This window comes from Schistocerca nitens, chromosome 3 (genome assembly GCF_023898315.1).
Source record: "Schistocerca nitens isolate TAMUIC-IGC-003100 chromosome 3, iqSchNite1.1, whole genome shotgun sequence".
In the NCBI taxonomy this organism is placed as follows: domain Eukaryota; kingdom Metazoa; phylum Arthropoda; class Insecta; order Orthoptera; family Acrididae; genus Schistocerca; species Schistocerca nitens.
In genome coordinates, this window is record NC_064616.1 from 625,285,520 (window position 1) to 625,308,449 (window position 22,930).

Below are 22,930 nucleotides of genomic sequence, written 5' to 3' on the forward strand. Positions count from 1 at the left end.
GCCGCTGTCTCTGGGCATGTGTGTGCAAGTTGTACTTGTGTGAATGTCTGTGTGTGTTTTCTATTTCAGAAGGACTTTTCTGTCCAAAATCTTAAATGTTTGGGAGTTTATGTCATTCTTTATTATCTCAGGTTTTTTAGAATACTGTTGTCTGCAAAGATAGAAATGAGAAGTTACTTTTACGATTTAATTTTTTTCAACACACTGTGTAGAGTAAACTAGTTTCAGACAACAGGGAAGCAAGTTTAATACATATAGCAATAAATAAATGTCCCTGTTAACAGATCTGCCCAGACAAATAGTGCTCATCACAGCTTTCATGCAAGACACAATGTTGCAGAAAATGTTTCCCATCACAAACAAAATGATCTTTAAAGTGGTACTTTGCATGCCATTCGATAGAGTAGACACAAAACTGAATCAGGTAAACCACTGATGATAAAACAAGATGCTCATAAACACAAATCCGGTGGTGTTTTAGATGTTCATGTTATACAGAACACTTGAAAAATATGTAAAAACCAGAGCACCAATCAATAGTTTTCACCATGAACTTACCAGGCAGTAACTCCCTATCTGCACACTCTGTACATGTTTCGTAAGTAAGAAACAAATGACCTCTTTCAAGGGGAAATGGCAGCATACGGAAAGCGCCTTCCCAAGTACAACGAAGAAGATTCAATGCTCCTTCCACTTGCTTCCAGTGATGTATATGGAAAAAGGCATAAGCTATTGCTTCTGAATCTCCTCTTTTGAGAATATGCTCTGGTGGTAAAATCAATGGTTTCATTTCAAGTAAATACTGCAAAGAAAGAAAATATCATAATTACTTAAAGCATCAGAAATTTTTTTTGTACACCAAGACTACAAAAGCAAAATAATACATATAGTTCATTAAATATTCCAACACACAAATGTTTTTGCAATTTATTTTTCATTTTCTATTTTGCTATAATATTTTACTAATGAATCCCACTGAGAACCTACTTCAGTTTACACTTTCCATGGCACAGTACATATCCACTGAGACCTCATCACTATGGGTGTACAGAATGAACAATTTATCCAATGCAATGTCTATTCATATTGGCACACTACCGATTAGATAGTAAAAGATTTGTGGGCAACACAGACATTCTTTGTGAATACCAAAACCAGGATTCTGATTCACAACACAAGTACATTTTATTTTGACATCACTCTCCAGTGACTAATACACATTAGACTCTCATTTAGCCAGCTATTCTTGCTTTTATGGGTGCCATATTAATGGAAGTGCCATTGTATTGGGTGTCTGATAAGTTAAAACACAAAGGGACTATACTTTATTAAATCCAATAACACATTCATTTTCACAAAAAGCTTAGGCCTTGTGTATATTAATATACGGCAATATCACTCACTATGAAACATGCCATGAATTTTTAGTTGTTGGAATGATGATACATGACAACAGCATGCTTTATCATGCAACCGCTTTCAAACCATTACATCAGTACTGCATGTATCTAGTTGTTGCATACTGTACTCCAGAAAGAGGCCAACGGCCTTGCCGCAGTGGAAACACCAGTTCCCATCAGATCACCAAAGTTAAGCATTGTCAGGCTGGGCTAGCACTTGGATGGGTGACCATCCGGTCTGCCGAGCACTGTTGGCAAGTGGGGTGCACTCAGCCCTTGTGAGGCAAACTGAGGAGCTACTTGATTGAGAAGTAGTGGCTCTGGTATTGGAAACTGACCTACGGCCGGGAGAGCAGTTTGCTGACCACATGCCATTCCATATCCGCATACAGTGATGCCTGTGGGCTGAGGAAGACATGGTGGCCAGTTGGTACTGCTGGGTCTGCCAGTGCCTGTGGACGGAGTTTATGTTTTCCATACTCCAGAAAGACATTTGCAGCTTCAGCACCAGCAGTGAGAGAAATCTTCATGCTCTTTCTTCCCATGTCTGCCTCTTCAACACTTTCATCATTATTTTTCTACACTTTTTGACTACTACTTCATCTGTTGAAGTTTGGTCTCACTGTTCTCCTGATTCAGTCACTCAGCACCAATCATCCTCATCAAGTTCTCCTCCTCCTGAAATCTTTTGGAACATGTCGAGATAGAAAATGTCAGAAACTGATGATTCTGGCTCATTACTGTTGCACAGTAGTGGTTCCACTGCATCAATGGATGGCCACACATTTTTCTCCAACTCTTCATTATGCTAGCATTCTCCATGTTATGCCATTCAGTTATTCAGAAAACAACATCATGTATGTTGATTGCTTTTCACACCTTCAGCATAGCCTCAATAGAGTCATTTTCACATTTGTGCAGCAAGCAGGCACGACACACATGTCAATAATGACATTTAATTGATTCAAAAAATTCCCTGGTCTATTGGCTGAATCAGTGATGTCACACTGGACTTTAGATTCACATCAAAAGGATTACTGGAAGCATTGTCAATTATAAGGACAGATTTCAGTGGAAGCTTTTTCTTCTTCAGCTCTTTTCTCGCAGTTGGCACAAATGTTTCATGGAAACACTGAGAGAATATTTCTCTGTACATCCACACTTTCTTCTGAGCACAATACAGTAGTGCACTGGTAGTGTATTTCTGTCACTGAGTTGAAAACAACGTGGATGTTGGGATTTTCCCAGTGGATGTTGGGATTTTTCCAATCACCATGAGCAAGACTTTATGACTTCCATTTGCATTATAATCCATCATTAATGTTACACCCTATTTCTGTTGTTTGTATCCACAAGCTTCCTTCTCATTCTTGGCAGCTAATATTTTTTTTATGGAAGCATCCTGAAAAAAGGCCAGTTTCATCAGCATTATACAAGGAAACAGCAGTCAAACTTCTTACTGTATTATCTTCAGTATCTCTTTTACAAACTCTTCAGCATCTTTTTTTCATTAGATGAGCAACTTTCCCCAATGATTGTCATCTGTCTCACATCTTGTAATTTTTTCTAGTTTGATACCCAACCCTCGCTTGCTACAAACAAGTTACAGTCACCACGTTGTTATATGTACCTGTTTTTTTTCCCCCTTTATTATTAGGCTACTGACTGGGACTTCCTTATTGCGTTGTTGTAAGAAGCATTTATAAACAGCTATGCCAAGTTCTTCTTTTGTATAACCTTCCATTTTCCCAACTCACTCTCCATTTAGGTTGGGTTCTGTCAAATATCATCCTCATTCTTTTTGGTGTCGTAAATAGTTGCTCACACAACACACTACTTAGCAGCAATGGCTTTCCTCAATGTATCAAAAATTTTCAATTTCTGCTCGACATCTAGAATAAACGTGTCTCCTTTCAGAAGTCATAAAACTGAGCTGTAAAGAGAACCACAATTTCAAATATGTATAGCTTTGTTTAACACTGTAATTAACTAATAACACTATTGTGCATGGTAACCAATTGCTGAGCACGTCATTTCTGCTTGAGCACTACAGGACGCCAGATATGTGCCATATTACTGAGAGGAAACTTCCTGGCAGATTAAAACTGTGTGCCAGACCGAGACTCGAACTCGGGACCTTTGCCTTTCGCGGGCAAGTGCTCTACCAACTGAGCTACCCAAGCACGACTCACGCCCCGTCCTCTCAGCTTTACTTCTGCCAGTATCTCGTCTCCTACCTTCCAGACTTTAAGAAGCTCTCCTGCGAACCTTGCAGAACTAGCACTCCTGAAAGAAAGGATATTGCGGAGATATGGCTTAGCCACAGCGTGGGGGATGTTTCCAGAATGAGATTTTCACTCTGCAGTGGAGTGTGCAATGATATGAAACTTCCTGGCAGATTAAAACTGTGTGCCGGATCGAGACTCGAACTCGGGACCTTTGCCTTCCGCGGGCAAGTGCTCTACCAACTGAGCTACCCAAGCACGACTCACGCCCCGTCCTCACAGCTTTACTTCTGCCAGTATCTCGTCTCCTACCTTCCAAACTTTACAGAAGCTCTCCTGCGAACCTTGCAGAACTAGCACTCCTGAAAGAAAGGAAGGTAGGAAACGAGATACTGGCAGAAGTAAAGCTGTGACGACGGGGTATGAGTCGTGCTTGGGTAGCTCAGTTGGTAGAGCACTTGCCCATGAAAGGCAAAGGTCCCAAGTTCTAGTCTCGGTCTGGCACACAGTTTTAATCTGCCAGGAAGTTTCATATCAGCACACACTCCACTGCAGAGTGAAAATCTCATTCATATTACTGAGAACTGGGGCTGCTGAGGGTTGCATTAGTGAGAGTTTAGTATACAGGTTGCACACTTTATCCTAGCACCTCTGAGATCGGTGGAAGTCAGCTGATGTTGTGCCACTCCAGTATGTTTATGCCTGCTGCCAACATTAGCTACACAGAACAGTATTGTGTACCATAACAATAAGTAGCCATTGTGAATATAGTGTTGATCCATGTGCAGTGTTGTGGATAGTGATTATATTATTTACAAGACAGAACAAAGAGGCAGTAACTGATCCCTCTAGTGATTCACCATTAACTTTCATGTCACTTCTGTGCTGCATTAACCTATTACACGTTTGTTATTTTATAAACTGTAAGCTGGTCACTCTGGGAGGAGGAGGCAGGGCTTGCCTCAGCGCCAATATGCTGCCAGCGAATTGCAGGCTGCTGCTGCTGCCAGTGGCCTCCGCTCAGGGACCGGGTAAAAGCGTGCAATCGGTACTACCGGGTGATCAAAAAGTCAGTATAAATTTGAAAACTGAATAAATCACAGTAATAATGTAGATAGAGAAGTACAAATTGACACACATGCTTGGAATGACATGGGGTTTTATTAGAACCAAAAAAATACAAACGTTCAAAAAATTTCTGATAGATGGCACTTCATCTGATCAGAATAGCAATAATTAGCATAACAAAGTGAGACAAAGCAAAGATGATGTTCTTTACAGGAAATGCTCAATATGTCCACCATCATTCCTCAACAATAGCTGTAGTCGAGGAATAATGTTGTGAACAGCACTGTAAAGCATGTCCGGAGTTATGGTGAGGCATTGGCGTCGGATGTTGTCTTTCACATCCCTAGAGATGTCGGTCGATCATGATACACTTGCGACTTCAGGTAACCCCAAAGCCAATAATGGCACGGACTGAGGTCTGGGGACCTGGGAGGCCAAGCATGATGAAAGTGGCGGCTGAGCACATGATCATCACCAAACGACGCGCGCAAGAGACCTTTCACACGTCTAACAATAAAGGGCGGAGCACCATCCTGCATAAACATCATACGTTCCAGCAAATGTTTATCAGCCAGGCTGGGGATGATGCGCTTCTGTAACACTATAGTCATGCGCAGTCACTGACCTTTTGCTGTCCAGCGCCATCTGTCTGACATTTTGTGAACTTGGTTTTTCTTCCCCCCCCCCCCTCCTCCCCCCAATAAAACCCCATGTCATTCCAAGCATGTGTCAATTTTTACATCTCTATCTACATTATTCCATGATTTATTAAGTTTTTCAAATTTATACTGACTTTTTGATCACCCGGTATATTATGCTGATATAATACCTTTTTTCTAAACAATTCTTCAATACTAGAATGTAAAAACACAGTAAGACACTGTTATAAACCTCCAATAGAACAAGAGCCCATGATTTTGTCCCGTTTAGTGAAACCACATTTTAACTGCCTATCCCCACGTGCTGCTGATTTCTCTGCATACACGACATTTATCAGATATTCTGCAAAATAACATGCTTCCACTAAAAAACTACATCGTTTATGAGACTGATCACTACACAAAACACATTTCTCATTTTTGTGGCCCATTTTCTGGTTCAACAAAGATTATTCATTGCAATATCACTATTGTGGCTTATGGGCAGCTCACAGGCCATGACAATTAAGTTTACACATATTATTGGAAACTGTCATGCTAGAGAAAATCCTTTACTGAAATTGTACACTTCTTTGTTGGTGTCATGAAAGAAAAAACTCTTCATTTAGCAGAATACTCTCTTCATTGTTCAACAATCTTTTTCTCTGACACAAAGTCTACCTCCTTAGATGAGTGGTCAGCATATCTGACTTCCACGCAGCGGGCCATGGTTCAATTCCGAATCGGGTCGGAGATTTTCTCTACTCAGGGACTGGATGTTGTGTTGTCTTCTTTATCATTTCATCACCATTGATATGCAAGTCACTCAATGTGGCATCAACTGAAAAAACTTGCAACTCAGTGGGCAAATTTCTGCAGGTGAGGAATTCCACCGATAAATCCCATACAATCAGTTTTGGGCACAAAAATATTAAAACGAAATGGTCATCTCCCAATGAAATTTTAAAAACATTGACTTTAGTATGTTCTGAAGAGCTGAAATTTGTTACATCAGTGATAGCAAATCAATTGGACATTATATGTCTCCATGAATTCTGCAGAATGCGTCACTCTGATCTCTTACACTACCTTTTTGCAGCTGTAGAGTCTATTTATGTTACATTACTATGTCTATAATATCACTGTTGAGTCTAGTCCAGCTACTTTACTCACATAACATATATGTATTAAGGAGTTGCACTTACTTTTGGAACATGAGGGTTGAATTCGACTGCCCTATGAATAGCTTCAACAGCTGTCATTTCTGCTGTTGTAAGACCCCGTTTGCTTGCAACATCAGGTGAAAATCTGAAAGGAAAATTGTGCACAAATAAAATCTTTGCAAATGGTAGAATGGTATCATTTAATTTATGTTGTAGTCATATTTTCTTATTCATATTTTCTTATTCATAAAAAAAATGGCTGAGCACTATGGGACTCAACTGCTGAGGTCATTAGTCCCCTAGAACTTAGAACTAGTTAAACCTAACTAACCTAAGGACATCACAAACATCCATGCCCGAGGCAGGATTCGAACCTGCGACCGTAGCGGTCTTGCGGTTCCAGACTGCAGCGCCTTTAACCGCACGGCCACTTCGGCCGGCTCTTATTCATATTTTCAGTCAGAATGAAGAGTGTATTTGCAGAAAGTGTGCAAGAAAAACAGTTATTCCACTAGCACAGGTGTCACAAACCAACAGTTTTACTAATGAGAGAAATAGTTAAGAATAGCTTCAATGGCAGAAAAAAAATTACGATACCATTTTCTGATGGAGTACTGTACGGACTGAAAGAAATACACAGTACCGATTATAAGTAGATTTTAAGTTTCTGACAGTTGAAAACTATGCCATGTCAATCCTATTTTATATTTTCAATGATTTACAAAAAAATTTTTGCTACCAGAGTAGATATAAGGGTCACTTAAAAGGTGATTAATTATAAACTAATGCTGAACATGATAAAACTTCCACCTTTAATCAGTGTCAACCTTGATTTAAAACACCAATAACAAGGAAACGAAAACAATATATTATTATGCACAGAAACAAATTGTTTCTTAATCCTTTGACTGCTGCAGACATGATTGCTGCTTGCCACAATAACTGTTGTGTCATTATTGGTAATTAAGCTACCAGCTAACAAACGAGTGGACCAAATCTATTCATTATCGATTTTGTCCAAATTTATGGTATACGCAGGGCTTGGCCCAAAACAGAAATGACTGAAGTGGGAGCTCCAGGTGGCCTTTACAGGCAGTGGTTGGCACAGTGGAAGGAGCACAGAATGGTAATCCAAGGGTTGTGGGTTCAAGTCCGTAACCAGAAACTTTTTAATTATTTTTATCTTCAATTTTTACATTATTCACACTGCAAATAAAACAAAATATGCCCAATACATTACATTTATTAGTATTTTCATTAAAGGCATGAAGAGGAAAGGCAAGGGAAAATTTGGGATTGCAAATAAACATTAAGAAGGAACTGGAAGGTATAAACAAGAACTTCATACATAAAGTTACATATTTATTACTAATTCACAGTTGGTGGGGTGATATTCATTATAAAAACAGTGGAAGCAATAATTTTATCAGTATATTACATAAATGCTCAATTTTCATAATTATTTCATTATTTTAGTATCTATAGAAAAACAAACTTTGTTTACATTCATAAAAGGTTCTCTCTGATCCCACAGTTTGGCACCAAACCACACATAATACATCATTTCACCAAATATTGGTGAGGATAGTTGGTGATGTACAATACACTGTACTTCGATCTAATTATCTTTGGATGTGATTTCTTTTCCTTTCTCGATAAGATAATAGTAGTATTGAATACTTTCGATCAAATTATTTACCTGGCAATAAAAATAAGACATTGCAGGGTTGCACTAGTGGAGTGCATTTGGAGGAGGAGGAGGAGGAGGAGGAGGAGGAGGAGGAGGAGGAGGAGGAGGAGGAGGAGGAGGAGGAGGGGGGGGGGCACTTTAATACTGCACGACAGTAATCCTCCGAAAAATCTTGTCATATATATATATTTTTTTTTTTTTTTTTTTCCCCACAACTCAGTTATCATAAGAAATTTGTTCTCCTACATTACGGCTTCATTGCATCAGACAGAAATTTTTTGTGTGAGGTTGTTGCCAAGTTTCCCAGATTTTGATTATTTTTAGTGTCAGTAATATGAAAACTCAAAATAGAAAATGTTTCTGAATAGGGTTTCAATCGCCCGACTCTCAAATTACCATTCTGAAATATGTCCACTACGCCAACCGCTGCCTGGAAACTACACTAGCATAAATGGCTCATGTCTCACTCAACCCAAGTCAAAAATGCTATTTTTTTCTGAACTTGGCTATCTGGAGCTCCTACTTCTGTCACATTCTTGTCTGGTCAACCCCTGCATATGTCAAACATTTCTGTGGTATTGAAGTTGATCAACATCCACACTTCCCTTTTATTGCACCACTTTATGGCAAATAATATAATACAGGATGCAAACTGAATCTTTTCTCCTTTCAGTCTGTCCAGTACTTTTGGCATCTCAAGCCAGTTCCTACACAAAGGTGTCAAGCCAGTTCCTACATAAAGGACCACATGTGACTGTTCCATGGTTATGAAGATACAGGAACAGGTCTGGCCCTGAATACCAGTCATCAACATTAATGGTATGTCTGTTCCAAGTAGAGCTTGATGAGCATTAACACTGTGTCACCACCTTTTTCAAAATTGTGTAAGCCAGTTTCCATTGATGCACCAGTACACATAATAAGATCTAGGACATATACAGTCTGACAGTCACATAGCACAAAGTTTTTATTCCAAACCAACTTCTTTCGGGTGGAATATACTGTTCGAAAAATAATAATTCTTTGAAAAATGGTAGGCTTGTGTCAGATGTTATTAATGTGAAGCATTATAAAAATTAACAGAAAATGATCTCCAAACCAGGTGCAGATCCACCTGCAAGCCCCCTATTTTAAAAAAGAAAGAAAAACCACACCTTACAGTCACACAGACATTTAACTAAAATGAATCAGTTTTAATAAAAAGAAAATATATAAAATGTTTTAATGCAGTTATACCAGATTGTTTACCTCAGTGGTTAGTTAGTGCCTTTTTGTAGTTTTCTTTTTGGGCGGGGCGGGGGGAGAGGGGGGGGGGGAGACGAGGTGGCCTTACTACCCCTCCTTGGATCCATGCCTACCCTGGATATAACTTTGTTGAAAACTAGAATGTTCATGAATGTATAACTGGGTCAATAGTTACTAATTTTCCACTTTTTAACAACACCTGTAAGCAGACAAACAGCAGTGAAGGAAGACATAGGCTCAAACCCTGTTTCTTTCCATATTGACAATTAAAAATGCACTGATTCTGGCATATCTGGATTTATGTACAAATAAAGTCTATGGGTTTCATCATACCTTTTGCCATGAAATCAGATAAAAATGACAGAATGCTGGAATCCTGCACTAATCTACATTTGTGCTCTGAAACTGAACTGTCAACACATCTACAATGTGATGAAAATCACTCTTCTTCCAGTCAAACATGCTGCTAAAAGGTGCTCTTCTACAAAACATTTAGTTCTCTCTCATAGGCATTTTAGATTCTGAAGAATTTTCATCTCTTGCAGAAACAAATGGCTGACTTGTATGAGCTAATGTACAAGGCTCAGGATAGCAACTTCAAGATTCTATCAAAGAGGGGTCATTATCATAGAAATCAAAGAGTTCATTCTCACTGTCACTTTTAGTGAGAATCTCATACATTTCTTCCTCTGTGCAAGGATGGTGTGCCATTTTATTCACAAAATGGAATCTTATTCAACAGCTAATAACTAATAATGAAGATAATCACAGCAACACCAAACTACATCAGCACATTCAAACAGGGTCTCCAACTTGGCAGGCGGAACACTGAAAAGCTACAAAGCACTCGAAGTTGGAACACAACTCTGTACATTAACATGTACACAGTACAAAGAAGTGCACAGAGGTTGACAAGGCAATGTGTGTAAACGCCTCTAGAGCACCTGTTGAGAGGAGCAGTGAAAATGCATTAACATGTCTAGAGCCATTAGGGACAGGTGTAGTGGTGCACATTAACATGCCTAGAGCAGTGAAAATGGTTAATTACACATTACCGCACCCATATCAAAACAATAACAAGATTGTTGCCAATTGCATGTAATAATAGCAAGTAACTAAGTTATCCGTGAAGGTCGTGAAGTGAAGCCTGCCACTCCCTTAATTAACTGTGCTACATCAACAGTGACCATACACGGTAGACAATGGCTGTCTGCTGCCATCCCCACCTTGCACCTAACCAGTGCTAATAATATACCGATCAGTGACAGAGTTAATGAACCACAGCTCACTCATTTTCATTATAATGACTCGGCACATATCGACAGTCCGTGTGCAACTTACCAAATTATGGACACCCTCCAGAGTTCTGCAATTGTTGACAAATAATCGCCACTGTACACGACCGCCTTCCACAGTAGAGAATCGATATTTACAGGTTATTGCAGACAAATCCATCCTACAAGTGACCTTCTTGTGCCAGACACTGTTTTTTCACAGCCTATGCTCAAACTTTACATTCTGCGCGATACCGTACATCACACAGGTGAGGTCACAATTGTTATAGCCATGCTCCAACCCGTGTCATGTTATCACAACGATGTCACACCAACAACAGCTGAGCCGCACTCTGGGCCACACCTGCCATGTGACATCATACGACAAGCTGGCACACCATGTCTATGTGCAACCACGCACAGTTTCCACACCTCGTGACCACAGCATATCAGTATGGCGAGCCTGCCAGCAACTACGACCTACGCACCATGGGAACACAAGGAGAACCTACAACAGCCACTGCATTGGATGACCTACACTGATGCACTGCCCACCATGATAGCCACCAACCAGGACCCGTCCACCGCACCGCGTTCCTCGGTACCCAAGTACGATGCTATCCTCCACAACACCAAAGCATCAGCCGCGACATCCGCGCCACGTCCCACGACAATCGGTCACAAGACGTGCATTACTGACATGACTACCAAGCCACGATGCCAACTGCCACCTCTATCAGTGCCACCAGATGGTATTCACGATCCCGCACCATGTACTTCGCATGATAACAACAACTTCATAGTGCTCGACCGCTCACCTCCAGGCAGATTACCACCGGCCACACACCAAGTTACATCTGCCATCGCTGCAAGTTGATTCTCTGTATGTATGGTTTGCACTCTGAGTGCACGGTACAGTCACAGATGACGACGACAAGTTTTTGGTGCTTTTGAACCACCGCCATACCAACACTGATCTTATCAGCGACCTCCTATTGCACGCACCAACCACTGACAGATACGAGACACTGAAGATGCTCATACTGCAGTGCCTGTCGCGTTCACCTGAACAACAACTCCACTGAGATGTCGCTGAGCCATGATACCCTGTCAGTGTTCTGGCATAGGTTACACCTCTGAATCGACACAAACCTCTTACCAGATTGTGCTCTCTGGTCACTATGGCTTCTCAAGCTGCCTGACAACATACAGACGGCCATGCTAACGCACAAGGATAAACCGCTGGAAACCCAGTTACGCCTTGCCAATGGGATGCTTGCCCTCACATAACATCATGCCCTGATAAACTCTCTGGCACTGAAGTCAACACTGGTTGCACCTGCAGCCAGCCTGGGCCAGCCTGCATATTGGCCACGCCCACGGAGACCACTGTGCAGCGCCCGGCCAATCGACAGTCGCTGAGCTGCTCCGACCTCAACTGAGCCCTTCTATGCTGCACCTGCAGCAGCCTCACAAGACTCTGCTGTGTCGAGGCACCAACAATCACGTACCACAACAGATCTAGACACCACGTTTGTAGCGAACTGTAAACAACCACCTGCCTCATTCTCGCCCAGCCATTGACCCATGCCTAACCATCACAACTAACCCAATCAGAATGTTGCATCTACTCGGCCGACCGCCCCTGCTGTTTCCACGCAAGCTTCAGTGGTGACGTGCGCTGCTGTCGTCCACATTGCAGCTACCCAAACTAGCACCGTGGCCTGACAAAGGTACATCAAGCTGCTCCCCTGCTTCAAGCTGCCTCGCTATGAAACATGACAACACTTATCATATTCTGTGTCTACATTCTAACGGTGCATGGCTCTTTGTCTACGACAACCATCTTAGAACATACTTCCTAGTCGACACGGCTGCCAACGACAGCACGCTGCCACCTCAACTGACACCTGGAAAACGTACACCATCTGCTACATAACTAAGCACCATGTACGATTCAGTGATTCCCATGATAGGCATGACCTCTATCACAGTTCAACTGGACAACCACACGCCTCACCCATGTACGTTTTTCATGGCTGACACGATAGAGCCAGTGTTGGGTACAAATTTTTTTGAGGCATTATATTCTGCCAGACTGGGTAGGACCTTACTACTACATAGTGACAGCCACAAGACGATCAGTGGAGTAAACAGCAACCACCTACTGATGGACAAGACTGCCGCCTGCTCCTCCTACCTCTGAAATAGTACTGGACCTCACGCTAAAGTGCCATGTATTGTTAGAGCAGCTTAAAACCGCAAACTACTGCATACACCTACCTCCGTCACATCAATGCCAGCTCATGAGCAGCTAACAAACAGCTATTCAACCACTGCTCTGAGCTCACTGCACAACACCAGCAAAAACAAGAGCCGCCTGCCCGAGACGCCGCCAGGTGTGGGCCTCACGATTACTATGAGATTCCTTCTTATAAAGATAAAGCTTGGCCCTTGTGTGGGAACTATACAATGGTGAGTCACCTAACATTACCACTGGAAACATCTCCAAAACCACAACAAACACTGAATAACCAATTCCACAGACCGAAAGTGAGGAGAGGGGCTGATGGGATTGGTTAATACAAACCATTGAGAAATACACGGGAGTATGTTTTTCAACACATACTTATGTTTATTAAATGGAAACATGTTTTTATTTTTAGCACAACTAAATGGTTCAAATGGCTCTGAGCACTATGGGACTCAACTGCTGTGGTCATAAGTCCCCTAGAACTTAGAACTACTTAAACCTAACTAACCTAAGGACATCACACACATCCATGCCCAAGGCAGGATTCGAACCTGCGACCGTAGCAGTCGCACGGTTCCGGACTGCGCTCCTAGAACCGCGAGACCACCGCGGCCGGCAGCACAACTAAAAATAAAAACAAATACTTAATCAATGCTGTTTGTTACATTGTAAGATGTTAAGTACATCCGGAGTAATTTGTAATGTAAAGTTGACGCTTGAAACCTCGGACGTTCAGTTGTGCGATGTAACAAACAAGGTCTGTAGGGGTATGCTTATGAAGACTAGAATGTTTACGAGTTTGACTGTCTCATTGTCTGCATGTAGCACTTGCTGAATTAGTCCTTGTACTCAGAATAACTGTAGTACACTGTGTTACTGGACATCTGTGATAGTGAACTGTACACAAGTAAGAACAGAAGTACACATAGTAGGAATGGGCGAAGGTCGCAAGTACAACAGTGTGAACAGTGTTGTAAGAACTGTGAAAATGGTTTATTCTAACTCTGAAAAAGCAGAGGTGATACTCATCTATGACGAGTGTACACAAAATGCAGCTGCAGCCTGCAGGTTGTATGCAGAAAGGTACCCATACAGAGATCATCCAATGTGCTGCACATTTGAAAACATCTACAAACAATTGTATGCAAAAAGTATGGTCGTAACATGCAAATGGGTTGTGCTAAAAATAACAACAGGTTTCCATTCAAAAAAAAAGTTAAGTATGTGTTGAAAATCATACTTCCGTGCATTTCTCAATGGTTTGTATTAACCAATTCCACCAGCACTCTCCTCACTTTCGATCAGTGGAATTGGTTATTCAGTGTTTGTTGTGGTTTGGGAGGTGTTTCCAGTGGTAATGTTAGGTGACTCACCCTGTAGACATTTGAACATGACACCATCATTGATAGTTATCTCATGCCAAATATTCAGGACTTCTCCCAGGAACTGGCTGCTGCAACAATCTTTAGTGTGATCGACTGCAAAAGAGCTTATTTGTAGATCCCAATGGCCACGAAGGACATCACAAAGATGGAAATAATTACACCATTTGGCCTATTGATTTCCTCTTTATGCCCTTCGGATTAAAGAACGCAGCCCAGATTTGGCAAAAGTTCATTGACGGCTTGCTTTTTACCTTGCTTTTCTGCTACTGTACTTGGACGATGTAATTATTTTCTCACAAACAGCTCAAGATCATGAGAAACATCTCCACGTGGTATTCAACAAACTAGCAGAGCATGATGCTGTGATCAATGAGGACAAAGACCAACTCCAGCAAAAAATGTGTTACATTCGTAGGCTACCTCGTTAACGCTTTGGGCATCCGCCCACCCTGTAAGAGAGAGACCAAATCCGTAACCTGTCACTCATCACCGGATGCCCATATGGTTATAAAGGCCAATGCCAGTGACAGGGCTGCTACAACAAGAAGTCCCCAGTGGATCCCAACCCTTATGGTTTTTCTGGCGGAAACTTACCGGCTTCCAGAAAACATGATCAACCTTCGACTGTGAGCTTCTGGCAATATACGAGGCAGTTTGGTACTTCCAAGATGATATCAAGGGCCGGCCTCTTACTGTCTACAGAAACCACTTTCCTCTGTCTGACACTATTAAAAACCCACCAGCCAATACCTCCTCTTGATGATTCCGCCACAACATTAAATGGGACTGCTATGCGTGGACAAGAGTTTGCATCCAACGCCAACAGAAACAAGACAGGACGTCACGCCCAACTGCCCTTCGGGAAATTCCCCATCCCGAATGGCCGTTTCCAACATGTCCACATCGACATGGTGGGGCCACTCCTAGATTCAAATGGATACAAGTACACCTTGTCAGCCATAGACAGGACAACTCGATTGGTGAAGGCCACACCTCTGACTGATATCTTGGCTGACACCATCACCCGAGTTTTCCTCATACTATGGATTGCACGCTTCGGCTGCCCAGAGTCCCTGACAACTGACCAGGGCTGGCAGTTCAAATCAGCCCTGTTCTCTGCCACCTCTGTGGGTGCCACTGGTTCAAACGACGACCTCAATCCAACGGACTTGTGGAACTGTGGCACCGCACCCTCAAGACAGTGTTCGTATGAAATGACCAGGAGTGGACGGAGGGCCTCCCCTGGGTGCTGCTGGGCATACAAGCTGCCTACAAAGAAGATATGGATGCCTCACTGGCAGAGGTGATCTACGGGGAACTGATCACCCTCCCAGCAGAGCTCGTATCACAAACCACTGACCCCGTGGACATCAACCTGCCAGATCTAGTAAAACGTGTCTGGGACCACATCTGCCACATTCGCATCCCACCACCATCCTACCATGCCAAACCAACCATCTTTGTCCCCAAGGACCACCAATCGTGTAGACACGTCATTCTCAGGACTGAAGCCATCAAACCCACCCTCCACCCTGAGTACAATGGCCTATACAAGGTGTTGAAACTCGAGTCAAACACTTTTGATATCTTGGAAGCTGGAAAAATGACAACAATGTCACTGAACCACCAAAAAAAAAAAAAAAAAAAGTGTGGACTTTAGTGGGCACACCTGGTGTTTACCCTCCACAAGCCCCAGCTCCAGGCCCCTCCAGCCAATTTACAATCAGCCTAGACCTGCAAGACTACCTCCCAGAAGACTCTTCTGTAACACTGCAGGACTCACTAATTATGGTTATGGCATGGCCTCCAAGTCACTAGAGCACACCATGCCCTTCTGCCTATGAGTGACACAGCAGGTCTGACATCCACTCTTTCTTTGGATGACTAAGTGCTTGTGTCGGCCCCGGCTCACTTCATAAAGACGTCTGACACCTGGACACCGCCACCCCCCCCGGCAGACCAACAGCCTTGCTAACACCAGACGATGCACCACCAGCGATCAACGCCTCAACGGACACTGACATCAGCACCGCTGCTGACGTCACAGGTCGGCCACCCTTTACGGCCACCTAGGCATCTGGAAGACTACGATATGTCGGCCCTTGCCATTGCCAGCATGACAACGCATCATGATGTATACCAGTCACCATGCTCTGCACTTGGGGGAGGGGGGCGGGAGGGGCTCTGTGGGGATGTAGAAGCACTGGCTCTACCCCACAATAATAGTGCTGCCCTACTGCAGCAAGAATAACTGTACTTTTGTCAGTTCAGTTCTCTGTAGCATGCACTCTATGCTACATGCTGCGGGAACAAAAGTATTCCTAGTAAGCGACGAGAGTGCTAGTGATTATTCATCGTCATAATTACCACGCCCGCTCACCTCTACTTACAGAACTATGAGGAGAGTGATAACACTAAGACTACGAAACACGGTAGCTATATCTGCTCTTATGTACAGCAGTGAAAACTAGATCCTAAGAAAAGCAGGTAAACAAAGAATTGAAGCCTGTGCAATGAGGTTTCTGGACCAACGCTATGAGATAGTGTGTGCAGTGGAGGTATAAGACAACAACTAGATGTAAAAACTAGATGTAAAAACTAGATGTAAAAACTAGATGTAAAAACTAGATGTAAAAACTAGATGTAAAAACTAGATGTAAAAACTAGATGTAAAAACTAGATGTAAAAACTAGATGTAAAAACTAGATGTAAAAACTAGATGTAAAAACTAGATGTAAAAACTAGATGTAAAAACTAGATGTAAAAACTAGATGTAAAAACTAGATGTAAAAACTAGATGTAAAAACTAGATGTAAAAACTAGATGTAAAAACTAGATGTAAAAACTAGATGTAAAAACTAGATGTAAAAACTAGATGTAAAAACTAGATGTAAAAACTAGATGTAAAAACTAGATGTAAAAACTAGATGTAAAAACTAGATGTAAAAACTAGATGTAAAAACTAGATGTAAAAACTAGATGTAAAAACTAGATGTAAAAACTAGATGTAAAAACTAGATGTAAAAACTAGATGTAAAAACTAGATGTAAAAACTAGATGTAAAAACTAGATGTAAAAACTAGATGTAAAAACTAGATGTAAAAACTAGATGTAAAAACTAGATGTAAAAACTAGATGTAAAAACTAGATGTAAAAACTAGATGTAAAAACTAGATGTAAAAACTAGATGTAAAAACTAGATGTAAAAACTAGATGTAAAAACTAGATGTAAAAACTAGATGTAAAAACTAGATGTAAAAACTAGATGTAAAAACTAGATGTAAAAACTAGATGTAAAAACTAGATGTAAAAACTAGATGTAAAAACTAGATGTAAAAACTAGATGTAAAAACTAGATGTAAAAACTAGATGTAAAAACTAGATGTAAAAACTAGATGTAAAAACTAGATGTAAAAAAAGGGGCAGAACAGTTTAGACACACCCCCAACAAAATAGACACTTGAGCACCTACCATGGCAAGCATTATGTTTCAACCAAACTGGAAAACAGGGTATATGATGGCCAATGAAGTGATGAAGACAACAGGGTTTTTTTCTGGATGGAAGAAGAAGATGCCAAGTCTTATTGCATCTGTTTGATTCAACAAATAATATGTGAAGCATACATATACAATGAAACATCCTCGAGGAGTGTAATTGGTATATACGCAATTGAAATGGAAATTAAATCTGGTGTTATTGTTGAAGCATTTCCTCAACGGTGACAATTTTCAGGAAGATGCTTGCTTCTCTCATTAGTTACATGATCTACCCATTTAATGTAACAGAATGTTAAATAAGACACCTTTCAGCTGCCTAATTTCCAAACAGTTATATTATTGGGCTACCAGTTTTGGTGATATGTTATGCAATCTTCACAGCCCCTGACTGATGTGTAAGAAGATTCCAACCTCGGTTCTGGAATGGTTAGATGATGATTGAAGTGATCGCCGTATCAAAAATCTACAGATACCAGTCTTGCAATTCTGGCCCCTATTTTGACTGGAACTAAGGTTAGAATCTTCCTAAAAATTGATCAGGGGGCCTGAAGATGGCATAATATACCAACGAAACTGACAGCCCAATAAAATAACAGTTTGGAAATTAGTCAGCTGAATGGTGTTTGATTTGACATTCTGTACTGAACAGCTGAGGTCCCGTAACCATATCTGAGAAGACGGACATACAGACCCAATTAATGTTTGTCCATAGGCCATGGCCAGGGCCATTGTCACTGAAGTTAAAATCTTCTGTGTTGTTAAGTGGCATCATACTGCTTATAAACTGTCAACATTTCGACCCCTCTGCTGGGATGTTCTTCAGGTGTTCACTGTAGACTGAGGGCTCAGTCTACAGTGGACAGCAAAAGATCCTGAAGACATCCTATCACAAGGTTGAACCATTGATCATTTATAAGAAATACGATGTATCCTAACAATCCAGAAGATTTTACCTCAAGTACTCATCTGATCTTCAGCATTCTTCTGCACCACCACTCTTCAAAAGCTTCTTACTAACACTTAAATCTAGAGGACAATACAGCTGCCCCTACCACTGTCATATTACATAACCCACAATGTTGCACCTGGCCTTTGATGAAGTGGCGCAGACTCTTTGGCATGACGTCACATGTGGTGGACTGCTGCTGAAATTTCTCGTCAATATTTTATAAAGTTTTAGTCTTCAGTTACTTATTTTAAAGTTCATTTGTGTTAATACTTGCTGTAAAAGTAACTTATTAGTGGATTTTCATTAATCTCAGTCTTTCTTCCTGTGTTATTGACTCAAGTGCTCTGTTATTCGTGAGTGTGCTTACGTTATTCATCCTAGCCTCACGCCTTAGTAGTGTGTGTGCATTTCGCACTGTGCAGTTGCAGCTGCAGTGGTTATAAAGCTAAGTACTGACAAAGTTGTTTGTGCGCTGTTATACAGTTACTAAATTTAATAGTTTTCCATGGTGTTTCGTGTTGTTTGTGGTAAAATAACACTTTAATAAACTTTTGGAAATCTTCGCTCACTGTGTTTTTTAGAGTTTACTGTGCATTGAAATCATTTAGTAAATTTCACACTTTAGTTTTCAGCTGACATTTCTTATTGTTTCTAGTGAAATATTTCAGTAAAATTTTCATTTACTGTTTTAACTTCATTGAGTGTTCCAGTGGCCGCTTGAATTTTTGGTTTAGCTAATCAATTTTGTGAAGTTTTCTTGGTATTGGTATTAGTTGTCGTTTAGTAGTATTAATAAAAGTAGTTTCTTTCTCAGTAGAGGGAGAATTTCGAAACAGCTACTGTTAGTTCTATAAATAGTTCTACTGGTGTAACTGAACTTAGGCAACATAGACATATTGTTTTTTCTGTAAGTGTAAAATTTTACCATGAGTGAGAAGTGTGGGCTCTGTTGTAGGTTTGTGACTAGTTGGTTACAGTGTGGGATTTGTTCAAAGTATTTTCAGTGGGGGAAATGCAGTGGGGAAGCCAGTGGACATTCTAGTGATATACTCTCCTAGAAATGCAGAATCTTTTGTGTAAATAAGTTGATAGAGGAGCAGGAACATAAAATCTGTACCCTTCAGGTGCACAATACACAAAGCAGGAAATACAGGGCTATTACAAATGATTGAAGCGATTTCATAAATTCACTGTAGCTCCATTCATTGACATATGGTCACGACAAACTACAGATATGTAGAAAAACTCAAAGTTTTGTTCGGCTGAAGCCGCACTTCAGGTTTCTGCCGCCGGAGCGCAGTGAGACAAAATGGTGACAGGAGCCGAGAAAGCGTATGTCGTGCTTGAAATGCGCTCACATCAGTCAGTCATAACAGTGCAACGACACTTCAGGACGAAGTTCCACAAAGATCCACCAACTGCTAACTCCATTCAGCGATGGTATGCACAGTTTAAAGCTTCTGGATGCCTCTGTAAGGGGAAATCAACGGGTCGGCCTGCAATGAGCGAAGAAACGGTTGAACACGTGCGGGCAAGTTTCACGCGTAGCCCGCGGAAGTCGACGAATAAAGCAAGCAGGGAGCTAAACGTACCACAGCCGATGGTTTGGAAAATCTTATGGAAAATGCTAAAGCAGAAGCCTTACCATTTACAATTGCTACAAGCCCTGACACCCGATGACAAAGTCAAACTCTTTGAATTTTCGGCGCGGTTGCAACAGCTCGTGGAAGAGGATGCGTTCAGTGCGAAACTTGTTATCAGTGATGAAGCAACAATTTTTCTTAATGGTGAAGTGAACAGACACAATGTGCGAATCTGGGCGGTAGAGAAACCTCACGCATTTGTGCAGAAAACTCGCAATTCACCAAAAGTTAACGTATTTTGTGCAATCTCACGGTTTAAAGTTTACGGCCCCTTTTTCTTCTGCAAAAAAAAACGTTACAGGCCACGCGTATCTGGACATGCTGGAAAATTGGCTCATGCCACAACTGAAGACCGACAGCGCCGACTTCATCTTTCAACAGGATGGTGCTCCACCGCACTTCCATCATGATGTTCGGCATTTCTTAAACAGGAGATTGGAAAACCGATGGATCGGTCGTGGTGGAGATCATGATCAGCAATTCATGTCATGGCCTCCACGCTCTCCCGACTTAACCCCATGTGATTTCTTTCTGTGGGGTTATGTGAAAGATTCAGTGTTTAAACCTCCTCTACCAAGAAATGTGCCAGAACTGCGAGCTCGCATCAACGATGCTTTCGAACTCATTGATGGGGACATGCTGCGCCGAGTGTGGGAGGAACTTGATTATCGGCATGATGTCTGCCGAATCACTCAAGGGACACATATCGAACATTTATGAATGCCTAAAAAAACTTTTTGAGTTTTTGTATGTGTGTGCAAAGCATTGTGGAAATATCTCAAATAATAAAGTTATTGCAGAGCTGTGAAATCGCTTCAATCATTTGTAATAACCCTGTAGATAGGTTGAGGGTAAAGGGTGCTGGAGAATGGGAACTGGCAGTTGGCAAAAAGGCAGCAAGAAGGAGGAGGTATTCAGACAGTTGTACTTTGCGTATATGCAATAGATTTGACCAACTGTCAGAGTTGAGTGGATAGGGGCCTCTGGTAACGGTAGGTGTACAAAACATGCAGCAGTCCTCAGCATTTAGGAGGCCTAAGTCACTTGCAAAGTCTAACAGAAAGAAGAAGGTTCTGCTGCTAGGTAGTTCACATAGTAGACGTGTGGGCCAGCAGTTGCAGGAAGTGGTGTTGAGTGAGTACCAGGTCACCCGCATTGTGAAACCTAGTGCAGTGTTGGCTCTGGTGACTGACAGCACAGGGGAGTTATGTAGGAATTCTACAAAGGAGGATCAGGTAGTGATAGTGGGTGAAGTATGTCTCGATAGGGACGGGGAATATGATGTACGTGGTGACTTGGTAAAGATAGCTACTCAAACTGGTGGCACTAATGTGAATTTCATGCCATTGTCTCAGCATCATGATCGGCCTCATCTTAATGTGGCTGTTACGCATGTTAACATGGGGCTGGAGAGGGCATGGATCACATTGCACTGGTGCCAGTTGAACCTATCAGTAGACCAGGTTTCACTAGGCATGGCCTGCACATCAATAGGTATGGGAAGGGGAGGCCAGCAAAGGTTATAGGTGACGGTGTAGTGGGTGGTGGTGGGATCACTCATGGAAAAATTCCTGTAGTAGTTAGTGTTAGAGCTGCATCTTTTTTAGATTGAAGTCAGCTGATAGGTATATCTGCTTAAAGGAAGTCCCTCTAATTAAGGAATCACCTTCAGAGGACATAATGTTTCCAAGTAGAGAAGGAATTAGCATATTACATCAAAATATATGAGGTATTAGAGATAAAGTTGGTGAACTGCTTCTAGATGTTGACTCTGACTTTATTGGTATATCAGAGCACCACTTAAATAATTTGACAATTCAGAGGCTTCCTTTATCAGGATACAGATTAGCTGGCTGCTTTCGAGAACTTCCTTGTGGGGTGGAAGAGTGGCTATGTATATGTATGTAAAAAACAGTGTTCCATTTGAGTCCATAGACGTATCACGACACTGCACTGAACAGATATTTGAATGTTGTGCAGGGGCAGTTGAGTTTAGTGAAACTAAACTTCTAATTGTTGTTGTTTATAGGTCCCCTAACTCCGACTTCAGAGCATTTTAGCTCAAGCTAGACGGGGTTCTTGATTTACTATGTAGGAAGTACCAGAAATTAGTTATATATGGTGACTTCTGTAGTAACACTGTTCACGTTTATGTCGCACTTCACTTAGCGTAGACCGGGACTGTGTCCTAGGCATGCCCGATGTTGACTGACTGGGCACGGCCCGTGCTGCTGGAGTTGTTGTTGTTGTTCTTGTTGTTGTTGTTACGCCGGCAGAGGTCGCGTCCGAATTCTCGCGTGCCCTCTGGTGGACGGGACTCTACTTGCGGCAACTACCGCCCATGACGCGCCGTGCCAATGTGCGCCTCCCGCGATCTTTCTGGTGGCTACTACACTCCTCCTCCTTCGGGGGGTGAAGCCACTGTGATCCACTGCGTCGGAAGGTGGAGCGTCGGGCAGGAGCGATGACCTCCACATCCATTGGATGGCCGGAGTCG

At 41.8% G+C, this 22,930-nt stretch overlaps 1 protein-coding gene and 1 pseudogene across 3 annotated transcripts in view; one reads left to right on the plus strand and one right to left on the minus strand.

The window, feature by feature from the left end:
- The window catches only part of LOC126248570 (protein ST7 homolog), a 163,763-nt gene that overhangs the window by 24,148 nt on the left and 116,685 nt on the right, over positions 1-22,930 (minus strand). For all 3 annotated transcript variants that reach the window (XR_007545509.1, XM_049949672.1, XM_049949673.1), the window contains exons 8-9: positions 6,537-6,639; positions 559-802 (exon numbers count right to left, since the gene is read on the minus strand). Coding sequence is in view for 2 of the 3 variants with exons in the window: in XM_049949672.1 (XP_049805629.1) it covers positions 559-802; positions 6,537-6,639 (347 nt within the window). In the remaining variant the exon portion in view is untranslated. The remainder of the gene's footprint in view (positions 1-558; positions 803-6,536; positions 6,640-22,930) is intronic.
- Positions 1,540-1,657, plus strand: LOC126250559 (5S ribosomal RNA; annotated as a pseudogene).